The sequence below is a fragment of the Chelonoidis abingdonii genome, chromosome 4 (genome assembly GCF_003597395.2).
Source record: "Chelonoidis abingdonii isolate Lonesome George chromosome 4, CheloAbing_2.0, whole genome shotgun sequence".
In the NCBI taxonomy this organism is placed as follows: Eukaryota; Metazoa; Chordata; order Testudines; family Testudinidae; genus Chelonoidis; species Chelonoidis abingdonii.
This window is the reverse complement of record NC_133772.1, coordinates 145,477,933-145,493,836: the sequence shown is the minus strand read 5'-3', so window position 1 is coordinate 145,493,836 and position 15,904 is coordinate 145,477,933. Positions and strand designations below refer to the sequence as shown.

Genomic DNA, 15,904 nt, shown 5'->3' with positions numbered 1-15,904 from the left:
TCCTGGTAGGTAAGTCACTGAGATGTTGATGTTGTGGTGAATGCACCAATTTCACAATTTCAGTGCTTCAGCACACAATGATTGTGACTTTGCTCCCCCTTGATGGCTTATGTAAAATATGGAAGCAATGTTGTTGGTCATTAACCTTATGTCCTTGTTTCTGACCAGTGATAAAAATTGTGAACATGCATTCCAGACTTCTTGGAGTTGCAGTAGGGTGATGTATAAAGCTGACTTGAAGTTGTCCTGTACTCTGTAATTTTGCAAATGTGCTCCTCAACCCAACAGAGATGTATCTGTTGTCAGTATTTGTGACAGAGGTGGTTCTGTGACAAATACACTTTGTGGGGCTTTGTCCACCAGTCTAGTGAGCTTTTGACTGTGACTGGCACTGAAAGACACTTGTTCAAATTGTGTCTGTGCATACTGTATACTGTCCTGAACTACTCATGAAGGCAGCGCATATGTAGTCTGGCGGGGAACAGATAGCTCAGTGGTTTGAGCATTGGCCTGCTAAACCCAGGGTTATGAGTTCAGTCCTTGTGGGGGCCATTTAGGGATCTGGAACAAAAATCTGCTGGGGATTAGCCTTGCTTTGAGCAGGGAGTTGGACTAGATGCTCTCCTGAGGTCCCTTCCAACCCTGATATTCTATGCCTTACAACAAAGGTGGTCACTGCCATATGTCCTAGTTGTAAGCATATTCTGGCTGATACCTGTGGGCTGGTCTGCACTGTAGGGATCAAATTGATTGGGGGGGAGTAAATCTGTAAGTGTAATGGGGTGGACTAGGGCCTGAGGCCTCCTGCCGGAGGCCTCACAGGCCTGCCACACCTCCTGCCACCCTAGAAAGGGCAGTGGATAGAGCCCTCCAAACTGCCTAGAATGGCTGTGTGGGATGCAGCCAATCAGAAGGGGCTGCAGGGAGCAGCCAATCAGGGCCCAGCAGGCTAGTATAAAAAGAGCTGCAGAGTCAGAGTGAGTTCAGTTCCTGGAGTTGGAGAAGTGTGGTGTGCCTGGCTGGTTGAGGGAGCTACAGGACCTTGAACAGAGCAGTGCTAGCAAAGATGGGGGAGGGAGCAAGATGGCATTCTGGACTGGCTTCTGGGATTCAACCAGGACAACGCCCTGAGATAGTGGTGAAGTATGTGCTGGGGCCATGGGAAGTGGCCCAGGGAATTGTAGCAGTGATGCAGTTTATTTAAAGGAATGCAGTGGATGGCTGGGATCTGGAGTAGTAGATGGGCCCGCATGTTCCCCCTGCCACCACCATTAACCACTGGGGAAGTGGCCTGGACTGTTGATGCACCCCAGAAGGGGGAACTGAATTATTTTAGTGGCCCAGCAGGAGAGCCGAGTCTAGAAGAGCCCCAAGAGGGTGAAAATGTTGCCTCCAGGAAGGGCACCCTGGGGCATGGTTCTATGCCAGAGCAGGGACAATTTGAGAGAGTATAGAAGGGGCTGAGAGAGAGTTTGAACCAGAGTACTATGATTAGCCCTGCTAGACTGATTGAAGAGCAAGCCTAAGGATAGGGTTGCAGGTAAAGAGATGTTACAGAGAGAGGCCCCTCTTGGACTTGTACCCAGGAAGGAGTTTGCTTTTTATTTCAAATACAGACTATGTGTGACTTGGCTGGAGAGTTCAGTTGCTGAAGACTCACCGCAAGGCATACAGAAAGGGTGGGCACATGCACTCCGCCAACGGGGTTGCTTGCAAGAGGTGAGTGCCACCCTGTTACAGTAGGCAATAAGGCTCTGGCCTCTACTGCATTGAGGTAGGCCCCAATAAATTCTAGGTGCTGTATAGGTATCAGTATTGATTTTGGAATGTTTGGTTGGAGGCCTGCTTTTGAGGAAAGGGCCATTGTCCTCTGTGTTGCTGCTATGACATCTTCTCAAGAGGGGGCTTTGAATAAACAAATCATTCAAGTATGGGAATATCATAATTCCCTGTCTGCAGAAGTGCATGGAGAACACTCTGGGTGTCACATAAAGGCCAAACAGAAGTACCTTGTACTGGTAGTGATCCTGCTGCAGAACAAATCTGAGGAATCTCCTGTTTGATGGATGTATGATGATGTGGAAATACACATATTGGAGGTTGAGGGTTAAGAACCAATCCCCTGTTCCAGTGCTAGGATTATTGTTGCTAATGTGACCATCCTGAATTGGTGTACTTTGATGAGTTTCTCAAATCTAGAATGGGTCTCCACTGACCGTTCTTTCTCAGGATAGGAAGTAGTTGAAATAAAAGCCCATCCCTCCGTGATGTATCAGAACAGATTCAACAGAACCCAAGTGCAGGAGGTGGTTTATTTCCTTCCATAAAAGATTCTAATGAGAAAGGTCCCTGAAGTAGGACGGGGAGAGATGGTGGGAAGGATGGAAGGAAATAAATTGAACTGAGTATCTGGTGTTGATAATTTCTAACATCCACTTATCTGAGGTGATACTCTGCCATACTGGGTAGAATGGGGTCAGGCAGTCTCTAAACTGATGGTGGTTGCAGCAGATGGGACTGGGGAAAGCAGTGGAGGTGAGATGGAGGTGGCCTGCATTTTGTAACCTTCTATCTTTGCAAATCACATGGTCTCTGCGGAGGAATGTATGGAGCAGGTCTCTATCACTGTGCAGAATGATATTTATTCGGGCTTCTCTTTTGCGCAGGCGTGTAGATACGTAAAGACTGAATCCTTTAAGGAACGAAGGGATCCATCCATCTTGTCCATGGTTTTGATTCTTTAAAGGGAAGATTTTCAGCCATAGATTGTATCTCTTCAGGAAATCCTGAGAGGTAAAGCCATGACGGCCTTCACATGACTACAATTGGAGACATCTATCGGGCAGCTGTGTCAGCTGTGTCTAAGGAAGCTTGTAAGGCCATTCTAGCCAGAAGGTGACCTTCAAGATAATTGCCTAGAATTGTTGTCCCCCCCACCACTTCCCAAAGATGACTAAATTTATTGAGTCATATTTGAGTAGTTGGTGTAACTGAATTTGGCCATCAGTGCTTCATAATTGGCAATTTAAAACTGCCAGAGTTGCTGATAAGTAGGCCTTGTACCCAAAATGGTCTAACCGTTTCCAATCTTTATCATACGGGGTACTTCTAGTATGGATGTTGCCTGCTCCACTCATTCACTGCCTTGACCACCAACTAATTTGGAGAGGGATGTGAAAATAGAAACTCCATTTCCTTAGAGGGAACATAATACTTTTTGTCTGTTCTTTTGCAGGTGGGTGGTACTGTGGCAGATGTCTGCTAGACAGTCTTAACTGGTTCCATCAGAGCCTCATTTATGGGGAGTGCAATTTTTGATGAGGTTGATGTTTGGAGTATATCCAGTAACTTATGTTGAGACTCTATAATTTCTTCCAAAGATATGTGTAGTGAGTCTGCAATTCTCTCAAAAAGTTTTTGGAGTTGATTAAAATCATTGGCTGTCGGTGGAGAAGGCATGATAGTATTTTTCTGTCCTCTCCAGACAAGACTGGTTGGTCGGGTGGCTTCCTGATCCATCCTCTCCTCCTGGTACTCAAATCTTGTCCTGAGGTTGCCTGTATGTAACCCATGGATCCAAGTAAGGCCATTGTTGTCGGAATGGCATGTGTGGCATCCATGTATGTCTGTACCATCTATGTGCATAACCCGCAGGCTGAAATCTGGTCTTTACCAATGGGTCTGGTCTAGCAGTTGTCTGAGGTGGGGAGAGGAGTATTGATGAGAAAGAAGTAAAAGTCCTTCTCCTCATCATCGTCTTCCTCACTAGATAAGGGAGAAGATCTGGATGGTGGTATTGAATGTGACAGCACCGAGTTCACTGGGGAAGCGATGTGTACCAGAGCAATGTCGGTACTGAGGAGATTCCGGTATTTCAGATACCAATAAGTTGTAGCCTTTTATTTTATTTTATTTTATTTTATTTTATTTCAAGTGAATTTTGTAATGTGGTATTACATCACCCTGGATTCAGCTCTGGTGGCTACAGTTTCAAGCTCAGAGTGAAAGTCACCTCTGCTACTTGTTTTGGACTTTAAGTCTCTAGGAATACATAAAGACCAAGGATAGTGACATTCATACATTTACAAGTACAAGGTTTAGTCTGGGTTTCAAGTTTTATTAAAGTTATGATTACCCAACCATATAGAAATCCTATAAAGACCTATGCACAAGTTACAAATATACATCCTTAACGATATTCTTAAGCTCTTGTGGCTGCCTTGCCAATTGATTATCAGTAGAGGGATGGGTCCTGCTGGAGTTTTCCCATAAGGAACTCAACTTTCCCAATCTGGGCACCCTCTTTTTATAATGTGATTCTGACTATATCTTATTTGCATTTATGGATATAGTGCACCCTGCAATAAGGGCATGTGTTAGAAAAATGTGACTATCGGGTATCTTGTAAACAAAAAATTACTCTTATTGTTGATTTTTTGCAATACCATCCATACACACCTTTTCCAGTAGCGTAGCTGGCGGGGTTCAGTGGAAGCAGCCGCCAAACCAACCTGATCTCCTTCTTTAAGAAGGTGACAGATTATTTAGACAAAGGAAATGCAGTAGATCTAATTTACCTCAATTTCAGTAAGGCATTTGACACAGTTCCACATGGGGAATTATTAGTTAAATTGGAAAAGATGGGGATCAATATGAAAATTGAAGGTGGATTAAGGAACTGGTTAAGGAACTCCAACGGTCGTACTGAAGGGTGAACTGTCAGGCTGGAAGGAGGTTACGAGTGGAAGTTCCTCAAGGATCAGTTTTTGGGACCAAATCTTATTTAACCTTTTTATTCTCAGACCTGGCACAAAAAGCAGGAATTGTCTAAAAAAGTTTCGCGGATGACACAATACGTCGGAGGTATTGCTACACACAGGAGAAGGACCGGATATCATACAGGAAGATCTGGATGACTTGTTAAAGACTGGAGTAATAGTAATAGGATGAAATTTAATTAGTGAAAAGTGCAAGATCATGCATTTAGAGAATAATAAGAAGTAATTTTAGTTATTAAATTGGGGAACACATCAGTTGAAGAACAGAGAGGAAAAGGAACCTTGAGTACTTGTTGATCCACAGGATGTACTATGAGCCGCAAGATTTATGCCGTTAAAAAAAGCTCCATGCAGTTTAGGATGCATCAGGCGAAGGTATTTCCAGCAAAGATAAGGAGGTGTTAGTACCTTATATACGGCAACTGGGATTGACCTCATGTGAATACCGTGTGTGCGTATCCTAGTCCCCAATGTTTAAAGAAGGATGGAGTCTTCAAACTGGAACAGGTCAGAATGGCTACATAGGATGATCCGGGTGGAAACCATGTCTTATGAAAGGAGACTCAAAGAGCTTGGCTATGTTTAGCCTAACCAAAAAGAAGGTTGAGGGGATATGTTGCTCTTTTAAAATTCATCAGAGGGTATTAATTTAGGAAGAGAGAGGACTTAATAGCTTAGTACCAATGACCAGAACAAATGGGTGTACACCAGGAGTTTAGACTTTGAAATATGACCGAGGTTTCTAATCCATTAGAGGACTGAAGTTTGGAAAGCCTTCCACGGGGTAGTTGGGGCACAAGACATATGCTGCTTTTTAGATTCAAGTCTGTGATAGTTTATGGTAAGGGATGGTATGATAGGATCTTAATTTTGGCAATATTGATCTTTGATTATCAGCAGGGTAGATATGCCCAGTGGTCTGTGATGGAGACGTTAGATGGGATGGGATCTGAGTTACTTGCACAAATTTCCTTCCTGAGTGCTGGCTGGTTGAGTCTTGCCACATGCTCAGTGTTTAGCTGATTGCATATTTGGGGGTGGGAAGGAATTTTCCTCCGTGCAGATTGGCAGGAGGCCTTGGAGGTTTTTCGCCTTCCTCTGCAGCGTGGGGCATGGGTCACTTGCTGGTGGATTCTCTGCAGCCTGAGGTCTTCAAACCACAATCTGAAGACTTCAATAACTCAGACATAGGTTAGGGGTTTGTTATAGAAGTGGATGGGTAGGGTTCTGTGGCCTGCTTTGTGCAGGAGGTCAGACTAGATGATCATATTGGTCCCTTCTGACCCTAAAGTCTATGAGGAGCCGCGGGCGGCAGCGGAAGCCCGGTGCAGAAGTGGCGCCTGCCGGCTGGCACTGCCAACCACACAGCTGGAAGAGCTGCGGGGCGGCAGTGGCAGCCTGGCATGGAAGCGGCGCCTGCCGGCTGGCACTGCCAACCACACAGCCAGAGGAGCTGCGGGGCGGCAGCCCATTGTGGAAGCAGCGCCTGCTGGCTGGCGCTGCCAGCCACACGGCCGGAGGAGCTGCAAGACGGCAGCAGCAGCCCAGTGCAGAAGCTGTGCCTGCCACCCCACGGCTCCTCCAGCTGTGTAGTTGGCAGCGTGGCCAGCAGGCACCGCTTCCGTGCCAGGCTGCCCCCTCGTGCAGCCGAGCGCTGGGACAGGAGCCGGGGACAGGCGGCAGCGCAGGAGGGAAGGTGAGCGGAGGAGGGGGGAATCCGGTCTGGGGGTGTGGCCAGAGGCGTCAAGGGGGCGTGGCCAGAGGAGGAGCCAAGGCGGGGCACCTTTTTTATGTTTTTTGCTCCCTCTCCACTGAAAACCTGGCTATGCCACTTATCTTTTCCTGTAATCTTGTAGCATTGGGTCATTCTTTCGTCATTTATTTATGTCAAGCCTTTCTTATGCCTATGGTCTAGTATGGCTAAGCTAAAATCCTACAGGCCTCAGCCTGTATGCCTTGTGTTTCAGCCCTAGTTACTTAGATACATATTATATACTTATCCCTTCTGGCTACCAATCAATCTTATATTTCTATAATCCTACAATTTAAATCTACTGAGAATACAATGATTATATATGACATAGCATGTTAATCATAACATCACACAATAAATGAATGATAAAATGAACTAATTGGCTATAAAGTCCTTCTGAAAACAGAATTATTGTGGTACCACAAGGAGACATTAGCAGTAGTACCACTCTAGTTGAAGTGGTTGTCAGTGCTAGTGGGGCTCTGTGCTCCGCTGAGGGATTGGTAAGTTGTTGTGGTGCCAATCTGCTTGGTGCTGCATGTCTGAGTGGCTCAGTCAATATTGGCATGAAGGAGCTAGGCTTATCTCTGCCACTCCTTTCTGAGCCCACCCTCTTAGGGTCCTTGGCTTTAATGGTACCAGGGATACCTGAGGATCCCACTGACTCAAAGGTGTTCAACCTTGCTCTGGCCAGTACTGATGTCATCAAGCATGCTGGGGATCTTTTCTTTTTAGCAAGTTCCTTGGTAGAAGAGGTTGTTGTCCTCTTCTTGGTGGCCTTTTGCAAGGATTGCAGCAGTTTCCTCTGTAAGGGAAGCAGGAAATGTTTCTCTGAACCTGTCGTTGGGGTCAACCGGGACCAGTGCTCAGAGGGAGTGTCTGGGCCCGGGTTAGAAGCCAGATGCAGCGAGCTCTCCATCATGGTAAATTTTAACTTGAACACTTTGACTTTTCTGCTGCATACCTTGAGGTTGAGGCAATGTATATACTTTTGTGGTGTGCATGCCTCTCCTAGACAGCGGATGCATCAAGAGCGCCCATCGCTGATGGGGACAGCCTCCCGGCAAGAGAGACGCTGTCTGAATTTGGAGTATCTGAGCATGTCCCTCTTTCCCGGTATCTTTCCCTAATGGGAAGGAGCACTGCGGAGAAAACGACACTACTCTACAGATAACAGATTCTTAGCAGAAATTTTTTTTTAAAACAAGAAATAAATGAGGGAAGAGCATAGTTCTAACAAACTGTATCACTACAACAATAACAACACTAAAGAACAACACTAAATAGGCTCTGCTGAGAACTGTCTCAGGCCAAAGGCAGTAGAGAAAGAAGGAACTGAAGGCAGTTTGGCCACATGGTGCTATATAACCACCAAAAGCGGCATGAAATGCAGCATGTGCACCCCAAACAGGCACAGCTACCAAAAACCTCTGATCACAGGCACACGGATGCAGACTCACCTAAAGTGGAGGACCCATATGGGATACTACTTGAAGAAGAAGCATTTATCTTTTGTAAAAAGAGTCTTTTTGAAAATAAACTACTGACACTTGCCTCCTTCCTATAAAGTTTTATATAATAGCAATATGGGACCAATTTCCTACTTCTTTGAGTAGTGTTTTAAGTTCATTATTTAAAACGTTATTTAAGTATTATCCATAATAGCTGCAGTAAGTGTTACAATATGGGTAGCATTCTGCATATAATTTAATTTTACTTTTTTTTCCTCATTTTGGCCAGATCTATTGATTTACTACCTATTTAGGCCCAGATTTAAGGTGTCTAAATACCTTTAAAAATATGGCACTTGCTGACTCCTGCTCTCTGGAATGTCCTGGAATGCATTATATTGCGGGGGAGGGAGAGAGAGAGAGAGTGAAGAAAGCGGAACGATTGGTAATATCCTATATTTCTTCTTTGTTTAGATGAGACAGCACATAAAAACATCAAAACCACTAAATTAAAATGTACCACTTGCTATTATTTCATCCACTGAAATAGAAAAAATAAGTGGTTTGATCATATAAGCCCTTCAAGGTGTGTTTAGCACAGAATACAAACAAACATTCTGCCACTTATCTGAAGCTTACCTACCGTAAATCATACTTTAGCAGGACTTCTTTGAAAGCTAAGCTAATGGAGCTTACACACAGCTTGCCAATTTATTGGGTTTATGACCATTTTATGATAACTTATCTATCCTTATAAGACAACAAATACATATTTTTGTCATTAACTTTGATATGCCTTGTGTCCTGGATTCATCTGAAGATGTGATCAATGCCATTTGCACAGTGTCAATGGACTGAGTTATTCTCCCAATATGTGACACTTACCTTACTGCTGAAAGTAACATTATTGCCTGAATCTGAGACTTTTTAAAATATTTAGTTTGGCTTATTGCCATGTGGTGTTTTAGCTCTAGCTCTGTTATACTGTTTCAATACATATGTACAAAAAGCTCTTGGGTTGGATTCTTCTTTGAATTTACTAATAACTATGCAAAACACAGAAAAAATACTTTATGAGCTAAAGACAAAAGACTCCATTGAAACAGAAATGAACATAATTTACGGCTAAATTATGGCATTTAGCCACAACTCTAACCAGGAAGTAGTGCAGACCTAACAGTCACACTGCCCTAAAAGTATACTACATGCTTCTCTGGGTGTGCCCCTCTCTATGGCCAGCCATCTTGGTAGACCAGTGCGGAGTGTTGTATGACCAGGGCCTATCACTTGGCTGCTCTTTTTTGGGCAATTTGTGCTTCAACCCTTAGGGTTGCACGGAAGAAGCAGATTGTCCATAGCCTATTTGCAAGTGCACAAGGAGGTAAAAAGACATCTTGGGGCTTCCCTCTCTGAACATATGGGTTAGGAGCAAGGACATTTTGGGTTCTATTGGTACCGCATAAATAAATTGCTTTCAGTAAGTAATTAGCAAAAAATAACATTGTTCCCAATAAAATATTCATTAAATAACTACTAACCAGCACTCGTCCTCCAAAGATGTACCCCTTATTTCCCAGCACAGCACATGTATGAGCTGCTCGAGGCTGAGGTGGAACTCCACCCTGAAAGTACCAACACAAGATTTTTTAGAACATTAATCTATACAGTGTCAGTAAATGTCTAATTGCAAGTCAATAAAACATGAAATGCAATGGTAAAGTTGAAATGTACCCATATCTTCCACTATGAAGGCAAAATTGCAAATGTGCAAAACAATTTGAGGGAACACCCAAAATTCCCAAAGCATTAGATGACACATGGTATAGTTCAGTTCAGCCTCAACTAAATTCCCATGCATTTTGGTGTTCAATTTATTCTCTCAGCACCTGATTTACCAACGCTTATGTCAAGGTTTCTTTCCCCACTCTGAACTTATGGGTACAAATGTGGGGACCTGCATGGACACTTCTAAGCCTAATTACTAGCTTAGATCTGGTATACATGGCCACCACCCAGAATTCCAGTGTCTGGGGCACTCTCTGTTCCCCCAAAACTTCGTCCTCTCCCTGGGTTGCCTTGAGGGAACTCCAATTTCCTGGTGAGATCCAGATCCTCCCCTTGATCTTAACACCAGGAAAATTCAAATCAGGTTTCTTACAAAGAAAGTTTTATTAAAGAAAGACAAGGTAAAAATTATCTCTGAATATCAGGATGGAAAATGGCTTTACAGGGTAATCGAATTTCTATAGACAGCAGGGCCCCCCTAGCCTTAGGTTCAAAAGTTACTACGCAAACGAGGTAATTCTTTCCAGCAAAAGAAACATTTACAACGTTGAGAAAAAACAACATACGACTACATGCCTTGCCTGGCTATTACTTACAGTTTGAAACATGAAGAGACTGATTTCAGAAAGATTTGGAGAGCCTGGATTGATGTCCTGTCGCTCTCAGTCCCTTGAGAGTCAAACAACAACAAAACAAAGAGCACAAAACAAATACTTCCCTCCACCAAGCATTTGGAAGTTTATCTTGTCCCCTATTGGTCCTGCTGGTTCACAAGTGTACAGCCAGGTTTACCTGAGCTATCTTAACCCTTTACAGGTAAAGAGACATTAACCCTTAACTATTGTTTATGACAGCTTAATTTCCAGTTTTACACCGTGAGCTCCACTGATTTTTAAGGCTTCATCAACGTAAAACTACAGTTAATACTGGTGGAAAGTCTCTAGGGCTTTTTCAGAACCGCAACCACATTGTGTCACCTGTGGGGTTGGGGAAGCAGTAGCACTTAAATGCAGGAATTTTGCAGAGGTTTAACAAACTTTGACTACTCAAACTATGGAGTTGGTTCATTGGTCAGGATTTATGGCAGGCCTGCACAACTCGTAAAGCGGCGAGGCCACATTACTCCAAAGAAACAGCTGAGGGTGAACCTCCGGCCCCGCAGAAACACGCCGCAGCCCTGCGGAAACAAACCTCCTTCCCCAGCACCGCCCCACCAAACACAGCTGTGGGCCAAAAAGGCAGGTGAGGGTGGGGAGGTGATACTTTATTTAAATCAACCAGGGGCTCCAGCTGAAGGGTGGCTGAGAGCCCTCAGGGTCAAATTAAAGGCTCGGGGCTCCGGCAGCTGGGGGAACCTGGCAGGGCGGCCTCTAGTTTTTTGCTGCCCCAAGCAAAAAAAATTTGGCTGCCCCCCCGTTCAGCCCTGGGCTCCCCCCTGTACCCCCTGCTCTCCCCTGCTGCCCCAGTCCTGGGCTCTCCCCCCACCACACACCTGGCGCCCAGCGCTGGACTTCACCAGTGCCTCCCCCAACCCGCTGCTGCCCCAGCCCTGGTACCCCACCACCAGTGCCCCCACACACACCTCTCCTGCCCCCCAGCCCTGGTCACTGGTAATGTGCTCCCAGGGCGGGGGTATTCCAGCAGGATTTGGATGTGCACCAAAAATGACGGATTGGTTCCCATATGGTTACGAGCTGCAGTAAGTGAAAATTTTCAGCTTGTGTGATTGGAGGATATCTGGCTGCATTATTTATTCAAGATGTCCTCCATAAATGAGGAAGTTTGAGTGCCTTTATTATTCTTTTTGTTCACTCTTTCTTTCTCATGGGGAATTTGCCATATGGCAATATCACTTTGTTCTTCTTTTAAAAAACCAAAAGTCAATGGCTGTTGAAAATAGCAATTCCAGTCCTAATAAGCATATTCTTCTCATTTGTATCCTCCTTTATCTACCAGAAAGTTCCAACGCTCAGTATATTTGATTTGAGAAATGAAGAATACAGCCTTGCCAAACTGAGCTATGAGCACTCCCTTGAATTTTGAGGTGTTTCAGATCTGGACAGGCAGGGTCTCGGAGTGGGGGTTGTCGGCTCCGCGAGCCTGGGGAGCATGGCAGCAACATGTCTGGCGCTGCACGGAGCCAGATACGCTGGTCTAGTGGCACGATAAGGAGCTGGGGCTTGGAGAGGGGTAAGGGTTCCGGTGGGGCAGTCAAGGCACATGGATCGGGGTGGGTTTGGATGGGGCCGAGTGTTACAGGGGGGCAGTCAGGGGACAGGAAGCAGTTGGATAGGCATGGGAGTCCCAGGGGTTTATCAGGGGACAGGTAGGGGGTGGGGTCCTGCGGGAAAGCTGGTGGGGGGTCTCAGGAGGGGGCAGTTGGGGACAAGGAGAAGGGAAGCTTAAATAGAGGCTGGGGTCTCAAGGGGCAGTTAGGGGCAGGGGTCTCGGAGGAAGGCAATTGGGAGACAAGGAGCAGCGGCATTTACATAGGGGGTGGGGTCCCGGGGGGCAGTTGGGGTAGGGGTCTGGGGAGGGGGAAATCAGTGGCCGTGGGCGGGGATTCAAAGGGCTCTGCGCCGCTGGTCGCTGCGGGGAGCCCTGAGCCCTTTAAATCCCAGCTGTGGCCCCGCCGCTGGAGTCGCAGCCGGGATTCAAAGGGCTCTGGGGTGCCCAAAGCCGCAGGGAGCTCTGAGCCCTTTAAATCACAGCCACGGCTGGGAATCTCTGCGGGCAGCCCAGATTCCTCTGACTCCCGGCTGCGGCTGGGATTTAAAGGGTTCTGGGCTCCCTGCCCCTGCGGGCAGCCCAGAGCCCTCTGATTCCCCGCCGCGGCTGGGATTCAAAGGGCTCTGGGCTGCCCGCAGAGCGCCACGTGCAGGGGATTTAGAATCCCACTGCAGGCCGCACAGTGAGGCTCCGCGGGCCGCATGCGGCCTGCAGGCCGTATGTTGTGCAGGCCTGATTTATGATCACTCCTGGGGATAAATTTTAGACAGTAGCTTCCCCTTCTTATGCTTAAAGATCTTGTATGTTGTGAAGGTTATTTGTTTGAAAAAAAATATCCCCATGATGTAATATTGAGAAATAATAATAACGAATACTGAGCTCTTATATAATACACTTCATTCATAAATTTCACTGCTTTACAAAAATCAAACTCTTAAACTTTGTATGTAGTATCTAATCACTTGATGCCAGCAGGAATTTTCCCCATGTAAAGAAAAGATAGGGATTGCAAGACTAGGGCCTTAGCTTTTAATGGAACTTTTCACTTGATATTTGGTTTAAGAATTTTATAGAATCATAAGAAGTCACATAAAAGAAACATTAAAGTGTCAAACAATCTTATTATGTTATCATTCTTCCACTGAGATCTTAATGGAGTCTGTGTAATCTTACCAGAATTTTATGAGGCTTTACATTATGCTATAATAATAATATATAAACATGTTCGCATTACAGTTTTATTGAGAGCTCAGTGAGAATATATGCCATCATTGAAACAATATTAATATAAAAGAATTTCTTATACGTAAGACATCAGTTACTGCTCCTGTTCACACTGTTAAAATAAATGGTAGTCTGTCTCAGCATTAAACCCTTGATGCAACAGAATTATGAAACACAGCAACTGCATCTGCACAGTAATAACTAAAGACTCAATTTTGCAATTGGATCTGCATGGATGGAAACTGTGCCTGCTGGATCCCCCACTGAAGTCAATGGAATGCAACATGAGTTCAGGAGTCCATTAGGAGGGATCTGATTGCAAGATCATAGGAATGGCCATAATGGATCATGCTTGTGGTCCATCTTGTCCAGCACCCTGTTTCCAACATCAGATGACTCAGAGGAAAATGCAGGTAGGTAGATATGTGGTAATCCTAATCCTTGATAGTTAGATTGGCTTAAACCCTCATTTCAGGGCTCATCTCCCTTCCAATACTCTTTTTGTCAGTATTAACTACTGTAACTCTGGATATTCTTGTTATCCAGTCCCTCTTTGAATTTTACTACGTTATTGGCATCAACAACATCCAGTAGCAATTAATCATAGAATCACAGAATATCAGGGTTGGAAGGGACCTCAGGAGGTCATCTAGTCCAACCCCCTGCTCAAAGCAGGACCAATTCCCAAAAAATCATCCCAGCCAGGGCTTTGTCAAGGCTGACCTTAAAAACCTCTAAGGAAGGAGATTGCACCGCCTACCTAGGTAACCCATTCCAGTAGTTGCTTCACCACTCTCGACTGTAAGAAGTTTTCCTATATACCAATCTAAACCTCCCCCACCTGCACTGGGGACCTATTTACTACTCTGCTGTGTCTGTGATTCATAGTATCCAGCTTCCGGACGACCATCTAGATGCCATCCTTTTCCAACCTGTCTATCACGTATAGCGAAGGCTATGCATCATCCTAGGGGCCCCTCCTCTTCTTGCGATCTAATCAATGGCAGACTTGAATACAATCCAGTTCCCTCAACCTCTCTCATAAATCATGTTGCTCCAAACCCCTAATCATTGTTTCGTCCTTTGGCACCTCCGTGACGTCTCTCCATTTTGGGTTCTACCTACAGTCGCTTTGATAAGGTTGTTGGTGGCGGCGCCAAACGGTGATACAGTACTCCAATTGAGGCTCACCGAGTTTGATAGAGGTGGACAATGACACAATCCTCGATCTGCTTGGCAATGCCCCTATTATATGCCCAAAATGCCGTCCCAGACCTTTCTTGCTAACAAGGCAGCAGCTGTTGACTTCATAATCCCAGCTTCTCGTCCCATGTAACCCTAGGGTCCTTTTCTGCAGACTGGCTTCCTACGCCACTTCGGTCCCTAGTCTTAAACAGTGAATGAGGATTCTCCCGTCACTAAGTTGCAGGACTCTGCACTTCGTCCTTGTTGAACCCTCATCAGGTTTCGTTTTGCCCAGTTCTTCTCTAATTTGGTCTAGGTCCCTCTGTATCCTATCGCTACCCTCCAGATATCTAGCAACTCTCGCTCCAGAAAGTTTTGTGTCTATCTGCAAACGGTTTGCTTCGGATCTGAGTGCAGTCCTATCTCTGATCCTCCCAGGTTCATTAATGACAATGGTTGAACCAAACCGGCTTCCCGAGAGTACCGGACCGTTCGGGTAGCTGCCACTCGGTAGAAAACCTAGGGCTGCACTGGACAGTGGAGAAGTTCCTGGGATGGCCCTTTGATCACTAACTCGTTTGAGAAGGCTTCGGCCGACGCCACCATACGGTACTAGCTTTCTTATCCATCAGTCTTTGGGTCGGGCTCCAATTCATCCAGGCCTACGAGTGCTCTTTTAATAATACTTGCTGGGTGCCTCTGGGAAAGAAACACTGGGACTGGTGGAGACCTATCAAAAGGCCTTTGCTAAGTCCAAGATAAACACATCGTCTTCCGGACGTTTCCCCTCTCCACAGACCCGTTTATCTCCTCATAGAAGGGCGCGCAACCCCCACGTTGATATGGAGTCCTCTCCGTCCGTGGCCTCTGGACGCCATCTCGCGCCTTTGGTGACTCGATGCGTGGTGGCGGCTCGCGCTTGGCTCTGATCACTTTCCTCTTGTCCTACGTGAGAGCTCGTTTGGTACATTTGAATGTGAGGTTTTTGCGCTTGGGGCCAGCGCACTGGCTGTAACTTGGCTGCCATGTTCCTCTGGACTAATAACCAGATGGTTCTAGTCTACTTCTTTTGGTGTGGATTAGAGAAAAACAGAGCACCAACGGGGCTTCTGGAATGTTCGCATTCATTGTTGGCTGTTTCCATAATTGGGTATATACTCGCGCTTTCTTGGCTGGGCTGTTCGCTTTGATGACGTGAGTAGGTATCGCGAACATAAATGCAATCGTGTTATGGCGAGCCCTCGCAGACCTAGAATGGCGCAACATGGTTCGTTTTTAGAGAATAGTTCCCCTCCTGAATAACAGTGTCTATAGTTGACGTATTATTCATAGTCGTGAGTTCAAAAATGTTACAGAATGATTAAGTTTTAAAAAATACTCACTCATAATTGTTGGTTAAACACAGTTTCGTAGTAGGCCCCTAGTTTATGGGTCCCTGGAATGGGGTTTTGGTGTTTGCTATGCAAATGCCTGACCATTCGGTTCTTCTCTCTCTCTCT

General features: G+C 45.6%; 1 protein-coding gene across 3 annotated transcripts in view; it reads right to left on the bottom strand.

Moving 5' to 3' along the window:
- The window catches only part of KLHDC1 (kelch domain containing 1), a 63,593-nt gene that overhangs the window by 27,926 nt on the left and 19,763 nt on the right, over positions 1-15,904 (bottom strand). For all 3 annotated transcript variants that reach the window (XM_075065739.1, XM_032768754.2, XM_032768755.2), the window contains one exon: positions 9,521-9,604. In XM_075065739.1, coding sequence (XP_074921840.1) covers positions 9,521-9,604 — 84 coding nt within the window. The remainder of the gene's footprint in view (positions 1-9,520; positions 9,605-15,904) is intronic.